Below are 9,138 nucleotides of genomic sequence, written 5' to 3' on the forward strand. Positions count from 1 at the left end.
CGCATCGCCCTTCTCCACAACAGGGCGTTCAGCCTATTCGCCCTCTCAGCCCTCGCCTTCAGGGTGAACCGTTGGCAGTGCTCACATTTACCGACGATGTGCCCTTCTCCCAGGCACTCGAGGCACACAGAGTGACCATCCGTCCTCGTCATCTTTGTGGCACAGGTGGAACAACGCTTAAAAAGCGACTTCTCAGACATCTTCACTAGAAAAAGTTTCCTCAGAAAAAAGTTTCCTCAGAAAAGCGGACAGCTAGGTCTTTACCGGTCGGCGGCAAAGAAGAAACTGAGGGGAAAGGGGGCGACGTCGCCCAATGTCGCTCGGGCGGGAAACGGCCGCGCATGCGCATTGGGTCGGACGTGCGCCCCCTAGTGGACGTTTGCTAGAAAAGAAAAATCCGGTCGGCAGGCCTGCGCAGGCGCAGTCCCATGTGGGGCTGCACAGAAGACGGACAGTGAATCTTGTACGATCCCAGGTATTGATTATTGATTCTAGAAAAGGGTTATTTATTTTGTGGGGTCGATCTTTTTTTGTGTTCCAAAACATATTTTGTATATTGCAATGTTTAAGTTCTGACTCCAAGATTGCGATCCAGTCAGTCTTATTTGCTGTAATTAAAATTTGTAATGTATTGAATAGTCTGGTGGCTATCAGATAGAGTTCTAGATCAGGGTATTTAAAGCCTCCTTGCTGTTTTCTTAGCTTAAGAGTTTTAAAGGCTATTCTTGGATGTTTCTTCCCCCATAAGAATTGGTTTAATAATTGTTGCCATGATTTAATTTTCTTTTGTGGAATTGTTAACGGTATTGCCCTAAAAAAAAAGAGTAATTCTGGAAGTACAAATGACTTAATTAGGTGGTATCGTTCTAACCATGAGGGTGTAATCCTTTTATATGCTAAGTTATAAATGACACATGTTGTTCAGTCAGAAAGTTTAGCTTTGATATGAAAATACTGCATATAATTCAATTTTTCCAAAAAAATCTGGTTTTCCCCAAAGGGGAAAAACCCCTAGGGGAAAAAAATTCTTTTCATGGCTTCAAAATTTCTGTAAACTTTATATTTCTGATGTTCACAACACACGATTGACATGTCTAACCTTTTCACCAAAACGATAACGGTTAGGAACATGCTACTATAATGTAGAAAAGAAAGAGACACACAATTGGGAGACAAAGAAAAAGGAAGAGATTGTGCTGAACTCTATAACTGTTCCTCAGGATGCATGCAAGAGAAGATGCTAATATATGCTTCCCATTGTTAATGCAAGCTGCTTCAGGCAAAGCTGACTGTCTGAAAAGTAGGAGATAAACATACAAGTAAAATAAAGGAACGCTAGATAAAGGAGTCAAGAGACAGACACTGATCCCCTCCGAATTTAATGGGTAAGATGAAGAGAAAGTGGAATAAACAGCAAAGCAGATAATGGCTATGATCATTTTAAGCCAGATGAAGCAGCAAACAGACTAGGAAGAACTAGAGCTGCAGGACCGGTTTCCATGGTGAGGGAGTGGTCCAGACACAGCACATCAGCAAATGTGGATGAGGTCAGCCTGGGCTCTGGGGATCATACTATGGACTGTCAGGCCAACAAGACACTTTTTGCTGTTATGCAAGATTTCTTAAAATTGTATCACAAAATCTCTCCAATACCCTTCCCTACCAGTAAATCCTCCTCCCTAGCCCCTTCAGGAAATTAAGACATCACTATTTAAAGGGACCAATGTCTAATTTATTAAAAATTTATTTGGCTATTCGTAGCCTGCTTTTCTTCCCAGCAGGGACCCAAAGCAGCTTCCTACATCATTCTCCCATCGTCTGTTTTCTCCTCAATAACTACCTTGTGAGGTGGGTTAGGTGGACTAGCCCAAGGTCACCCAGAAACTTTCCTTGGTCAGAGGGGATTTAAACATGGCTCTTTCAGATCCAAGTCTGGCACAAGCACAACCCCATGACGGCAGAAAAGCATTTACTTGACCACTGAGCTGTGAAACTAAGGCCCTGTGGTATTCCTGCTTTGCATGTACCATTGAGCTATGAACCTGGATCTTTTGTTCACAAAGTATGCATTCTGTCACTAAGTTACGGCTCACTCCCTGTCATCTTCTGGGCCCCATTCAAGGTGCTGATGTTGCAACTCATAAAGCCTTTCACGGCTTTCTACAGTACCTTCTTTATATCAGAGGTGCCCAACATGGTGCCCATGGGCACCATGGCGCTATAATATCATACCTGCCATTTTATTTACACTCTGATGATTGTGCATGTGAATCATATTTATATCTAGTAGCTCCAGAGCTGATACTCCCGGGGGATAGCGTAGCCAACCAATACGTACAGGGGAGAAAGGGGAAAACGGCATGTTTGCAACAACTCCCTCCACTCAGAATACCATGATGGTCCACGGAGGAATACAACACGGGAGGCAGGTGAGAGAAGGGAAACCGCTTCTAACCCCATCTGCTTTTGCCAGCACAACAGAAAAAAGATTTAACAATGATGCAGCCACATACTTGGTCTAACTACCATCCCTTTCATCTAAGCACATCTCACATAAGGGCACAAAGATTAATCTGGCATTTTTAGGTAGATATTTTATATAAAACCTAAAGAGTTTTCATGTTATTGCTTCTAAGGTGAATGGGGAATTCTACTTTGATTTAGAGGGTCAAAGTTTACCATGCTTTGTCATAGCTATTGATAAAAAGGATAATTAACTCATCCTGAGTCAAACCAGAGGAAAAGAGAATTTTTCACAATTATTGCTTTTATACATTAGACTTTATAGACAGGCACCAGCAGCAAACTCAATAGCATCACAAAGAAACCCTATGTATGTATATTATGTGGATTTAATCCTTCTAGTTTCCCAAGGAAATCAAGATATAAGTCCTGCATTTAAAAGGCTTTCTGAAGTTACTGTATCCTTTCAACACCTCAGTGTTATTATGTAAAAAGCTGCACACGCAAGGGACTTCAAACACCTCTCCCCAGGTATACCGACTTCTTGTCTATAAGCAGTAGGCATCATAAATCAAAGCATCTGAACCTACCTGCTACATATTACACATGGCTACTTCCAATCTCAATCCAAATTAAGTGAAGGTGACCAATTAGAATATAGATGTACCACGTGTCCATATTAATTAGCCAAGTTTACATTGCATACTAACTGTAAGGATATAAAGGTAACCCTGAAAGAATTGCTCTTTGTGGGCTGACACTCTCTTCATCCTAGGAATATTTTCTTAATTCCTTTAGGGGCTTACAGGTTCTTTGTAGGCTAACACTCTGAAGCTTGCTTGGCTCACTCTGTTCTTCCTTGGGTTGTCTGTGCCTCTTTGTACGTGCCCTTTTGTATCTTTTGCTCGGCTCTCTTTAGAATTTTCTTTCCTGAACTTACTTTTCTACTTTACTCTTAACTCATTTTCTATTGCACATGAGTTTTGATTTCTTTAGTGGTTCTTTATGTTTGGCCTGTGCATGTCTCTCTCTTGCACGCGTCACTTTCAAAGAGTCCGGTGCCCTGCTTCCTATCCCGGCACTTGTGATGCTCAACTTTCCTTCTTAATGTGCACCACCAAATTTGGAAACTCAATAGTTGTCTAAGTGGTTCTTTTGAAGTTGGTCAGGCAATGCTAAATTCCCATAAGAGTGAATCGTAACACAGGAGTTATAAGATTTTTCTCTCCTTTGTACGTTGTGGTTTCCGCCTGGATAACCAGGAAGACACCCCACCCCACAGGATCCCAGTATACACAGGAAACGATCACAGTGCAAACATACACCCAGTGTTGTTTTTGGTTTGCACTTTGGACATGCTCAGAGGAATGCTTCTACAGGCTAGGGAACAGCAGCAGCTACTTTTCTTGGCACCCATCATTTTTAGAAAATGGATGTGTCTAGGAGAGGCTCTTGCTCACCAGGATTTCTGATTAGCTCTTGAAGATCTGATTAGCTGTGCAGATTAAAATAAAATTGTTTCAAAGACAGCTGCCACTATAGTGTTGGGTTTTGTTCTTTCACACTCCTTTTTCCCCGTGAATTTTTTAAAATTACCTCTCTTCTCCCCTACATTTGAACTTCCTCTGTGTGTCTGTCTGTTGCTCTGCCTCCCATGGCCATTTTGTGGTTGGCCATGCCTCCTTCAACAGTCATTTTGTAGTTTTGTCCAACACCCTGTGTCAGAATTCCAGGCTCAAAGAGGTTGAAGACCATTGCTTTATATCCTCACAATCCAATGACAGCACCTTCCCAACAGCACCATATGTGCACCAGGAACAAAAGTAACTACCCCACATCTTTGGCTTCTCCTAGAGGTCCCTCAAGGCCAAAAACTTACCAGAGAAACTGTAAGGGGAAACAAACCCTACTCTCCTCCTCAGATTGTCATTCAATGGCCAGGATTAAATATATTTAATTTAATTGGTTATTTATTTACAATGATCTACTTCACGTCAATGAGAAGGGATGAGCCAGAAATGGAACCAATTAACTAAAGATATAACAATTTGCTTTTTAACACAATCCTTCAAACCACCTTTCAGCACAGTCACATTTTTATTTCTCCCTTCCTCTAAAGGAGCTCAAAGCATCATTCGCAATTTCCTGCTTTGCATTTTACTCTCCTAACAACTTTGTGAGGTATGTTAAACAGAGAGAGAGAGAGAGAGACTAGCCTAAAGGTTACCCAGTGAGCTACCCCCAATCTTAGTACAGTACTCTAACCACTAGTTTACAGTCCCTTCTACCTACTTTTGTTCATCTTGACAACAGTTCCCTGCAAGACCCTTTTAACAGAGCTACCAACATAGCCAGTTGATGTCGTTACAAGAAGGACAGCACTCTACTGCCATTTCCTCATCTTATTCCCACTCAAGGAAATTGCAAAATGGTGTGGCATGATTGTAAACAGACTTATTGTCCTATTTCAACAGTTTCAAACTGCTTGCTGTTCTTCAGCAGGGATGAAAGAAATGTGTGTGAGCGAGTAGGATGCTAGGAACAAATTGAAATCTCGGCAGGTTCTTCTACAAAGTTATCCAAAGCAAAATAATTCTTCTTAACCCCCACAAATTAAATGCCGCACCCATGCTTACTTGGGGCTTGAAATAATTGGGGGAATTCATGGAACCAAGGAGGGATCAGTTATCAACACTTTTGCCAACACAGGACCCAGCCACAGGAATGATGTTCTTACAGATTCAGGACAAAAGAAAGTATTTCTTCATTCAGCACATTATTAACTCAAAATGATTGTCACAAGACGTGCAGATGACTACTAGTCTTTAAAAAACAGACTAATTTGTGAAAGGATGTTAGCCATGACAGCTAAGTGGAGCATTCAAGTCCACAGGAAATATTTTATTTATTCAAAATATTAGGGGCAGAAGACAACGATGCCCTGCTTGTGAGCACCCAAGGGATTTGGCTGGCTGATCTTGGAAATTAGATTACTCTTAGGTTTCAGTCAACATTAAAATCCTTAGTCTCTTATCAATCCAGAGTGTGCAATATCGGGGGGGGGGGGGGCGGGGCGGGGGGAGGAAACAAGATACCATCTTCAAAACTAAGATAAGCAAGTTATATCAGAAACTGTGCCTGACAACAGAACAGGCTGTCAACAGATGAAGTTTTTTCCAACACAAACAGGCAGCAATAGGAAATGGTTCCCCTACAGACTTACGTTTGTTAAAGGTGCAGATCTGTTCTCTGTAAAAGGCAGTCTCCTTCATTGCACAACACGGTCAGAGGAAAAGCAGGGCCATTCAGTTAAGGGGAATGTTATTGGGGGTGCCTATGTCACAAAACATCCTTGGCCCAAAACCCAGCAGAACACTAGGCATGTTACAGCCATACTTACTGCAATGGGGCTTTAATTCATGGGTAATTATCCCAGCTTACCATACAGGGTAGCTTTAATGACTGCTGAAAGAGTGTAAGTCAAGCACCTGAACAATTATTTAAGAAACAGTGTTTTTTTATCCCCTCTACTGATTTTATCCCCTCTACCAAAACATTTCAACCTGGACCTTGGGGGAAATGATACATTTCATGAGTGGTATCCAGTTCACCCACCCTGTCCCCCATACAGAAACAGCAGCATCCTCACCGCTTTTCAATAGAATCAATGTTGGAATGAAGAAGCCAAAGCTCTTCTACATTGTCCTGCCGCCGCGAAGAGTAAATCAGGTGATGCCCTGTCAAGCAGAGAGTCCCTTCCACTAATGGATAAAAAGGGCGGTAAAGTATGACGTTATCAGCTCGAGGTGTCTTGATAAGCTCAGCAAACTCCATATTTTCCCTCAGATCAGGCACAATGTCCCTGTAGCCAATCCGTACAAATTTTAACTTGCCAAAAAGATGCAACCCGAGTTCTTGACAGCTTCCACAGAGGCCACAACTCTTCAGATTACAGCACTAGCCAAGAGTCAACTGTTTGTCAGGTGTCATCACTGCAAGATCCCGGTTCTTACTGGTTAGGAGAAGGCAAGACCTGGAAATCTGTTGCTTAGAAAAGAATGAAAATATTAACATTAATGTAGTTTTAAAGAAAAGCAGAATAACCTATAGATATGGAGAAGACTGGGGAAGTAACTTTCAGGGAAGGGGAGAGGAAGGGAAAGTAGAGATGTCACAATCCAAGGTGCAGTGAAGCTGTGGTTTTGGGATGTCACAATCCCATCTGTCCCCAGGTGTGGGAAAGGGTCAGATGTGGGCATTCAGGTATGGGAAGAGGTCAGTTACAACCAGACCCCTATCATTTACCTCTTTTAAATCTCTAAAAGGCTTAAGGACTTCAAAGAGGATTTAAAGACTGTATGTTTACTCTTTTTCCCATTTTTAATCTCTGCAAAGGGGAAGGAAGAGACTAAAGGCTTGGCTACTAGTGTGGTGAGATTAACTAATCCCACAAACCAGTATTGGGACAGGTGGATTACATCCCTGCACTCAACCACTGACAGCAGGTGCAAAATAAATCTCAGATTTCTGACCCAGCAGGAAGCATCAAGCTATATATAGCCTAACTGGAAAGGTTATCCTTGTTTTAGATTAGATTCGGGGTTAAGGGGACAGGAAAGCATCAACTGATAGATAATAGTATTGCCTGAGGGGATTAATTTCCAGCACCCAATAACAACAGGTTGAGCAACAAGGAAGAAACAAAATCAAAAAGAGTCCAGTAGCACCTTTAAGACTAACCAATTTTATTGTAGTTATTGGTTAGTCTTAAAGGTGCTACTGGACTCTTTCTGATTTTGCTACTACAGACTAACATGGCTAACTCCTCTGGATCTATGACCAAGGAAGAAACAGATATTATCTCCCTTTTTTCTAGAATGACAGGGGATTATGCTGGGGGAGGGGTCTAATGACCCTCTATGGAAATACAGTGGAAAAGATAGGGGAGCTACGAGTGGGGCAGGAACGGGGATGGCTGTCTTAGGAATGTAAGATGGGACGTAACATTTTATCCAAACAGAATTAATAAAGAAACCAATACCGACCTCTGCAGAAATAAGGCGTGAAGGGAGCAAATAAAGGGGTTCAACCCCCAGCTGCCAGAGTGGGGGTCGCAGTCTCCATGGGCAGCGGAGGCTGTCACAAGAGCCTGGCAGCAACCCTTTGCTGTATAGAAAGTGGGGTGCAACTAGTCTATAACCCAGCTCCCTTTCCAGCCCCCTCCATCAGCCAAAGGGAACTCCCTTGGCATCTCTATGGAGCCTCCAGCCAACGGAGGGAAAGCTCCAAATCTGTACCCCAGATATGGAGATACCAGAACAGGCAACAGGCGGTGAAATGATTGACCAATCCACTCCCGCCAATTCCACATGACTGTTTCCAGCGCCCAATCCATGTCTCTAGCAGATGAGGGCGGAAATTGAAAACTAAACCGGAGAGGGGAAATAGGAGGGAACCGCACCCGCAAGGGAAAGTCTCCTTTTGCCCTTACCGGAAAATGTTCTCTGAAAACTGCCGGCTGGGTACACATTCGTGAGCATGAAGGTTCCCCCTTAGTAGTCTACTTGAAAACAAATCTATTACAATAGGTTTTAAATCCGGCGACTGCTTTATTATTGTTGCTTTACCACGGCAACTACCTTCCAAAGTTTGGAATAAAATGCTGTCAATACGTATGATATCACAAGATTCGTCTTTAACCTTCCTGTAGTCGTGATGTGGACATGTGAAATTATTTTAAAAAACGTTAAAAGGGCAATTAGAATCACACTTTAATTTGACCTCAGCCCTCATGCGTACAAAGAGCCTCTCCCTTGACTTTGTGTACTAATGTAGCCGCTTGTATCGCAGTCCCTCACTCTGGAACCATTAACGATGTCTTCCGGGCAAGCCGAAGCTTCTTATGCCGAAGGTGGGGAGGGGGACCCGAGGCAACGTCATCTTTCCCGTGAGGGACCTTGGGAACTGTAGTTTTGTCTGAAAGAGCAAACGAGGCGGGAATCCAGTTTTAAACCGTCTGAAAAGAACTACAATGTGCTGCAGTTGGGGAGTGGAGGAAAACTGTAATAAACCAGATTTACATTTCGAGATGGCTCTTCTTGAGTTTGTTCTCAGACATAATTAGCAACGATTAGCTAACGATTTGGTTAGCTGAGGGGAGGGGAATTTTTCCCCCCAGTATTCTTCCATAATATCTCCAACTGTAGCCAGCCCAGATGCTTCATAGAAGCCTACAAATGAAGCAGTATCCCTTTTGTTTGCTTGCATATTCATTCTCTCAACAAATTACGTTGCTTCTCTCTTTACATTTTTTAAAAATACTACTATTTCTCACAGTTCTTCTTTGATCCTCTTGGCAAAAACTGAAGGGCCAAGACTGAAGAACATGCAAAGCAGAAAGCTGTCCCCTAGAGGCTGCTTGTACACATTATAACAGGCATGCTGGAGGTGCAAAGCCTGATTTTTTTCATTGGTTCTGGTTGGTCTGAAAGGAGCTCAAGAGAATCCTCTGTTCTTCACCTTCCAGAACCCTTCTTGTTAGGAAATGATGTCTTCCCCTAGAAGTTTCTAAATATGTCATAGTGGCCTCTGGAGAGGGTTTATAATCTCTAGATGGGGCCTGGAAACCTCCCAAAATTACAACTGATATCCAGACTACAGAGATCAGTTGCCCTG

General features: G+C 42.6%; 1 protein-coding gene across 1 annotated transcript in view; it reads right to left on the reverse strand.

The window, feature by feature from the left end:
* The window catches only part of MTMR9 (myotubularin related protein 9), a 37,060-nt gene extending 29,363 nt beyond the window's left edge, over window positions 1-7,697 (reverse strand). Inside the window, exons 1-2 of the mRNA XM_054988000.1 lie at window positions 7,509-7,697; window positions 6,113-6,510 (exon numbers count right to left, since the gene is read on the reverse strand). Of these exons, the coding sequence (XP_054843975.1) occupies window positions 6,113-6,297 (185 nt within the window). The 5' untranslated portion in view covers window positions 6,298-6,510; window positions 7,509-7,697. The remainder of the gene's footprint in view (window positions 1-6,112; window positions 6,511-7,508) is intronic.
* Between the last annotated feature and the right edge of the window lie 1,441 nt (window positions 7,698-9,138).

This window comes from Eublepharis macularius, chromosome 1 (assembly GCF_028583425.1).
Source record: "Eublepharis macularius isolate TG4126 chromosome 1, MPM_Emac_v1.0, whole genome shotgun sequence".
In the NCBI taxonomy this organism is placed as follows: Eukaryota; Metazoa; Chordata; class Lepidosauria; order Squamata; family Eublepharidae; genus Eublepharis; species Eublepharis macularius.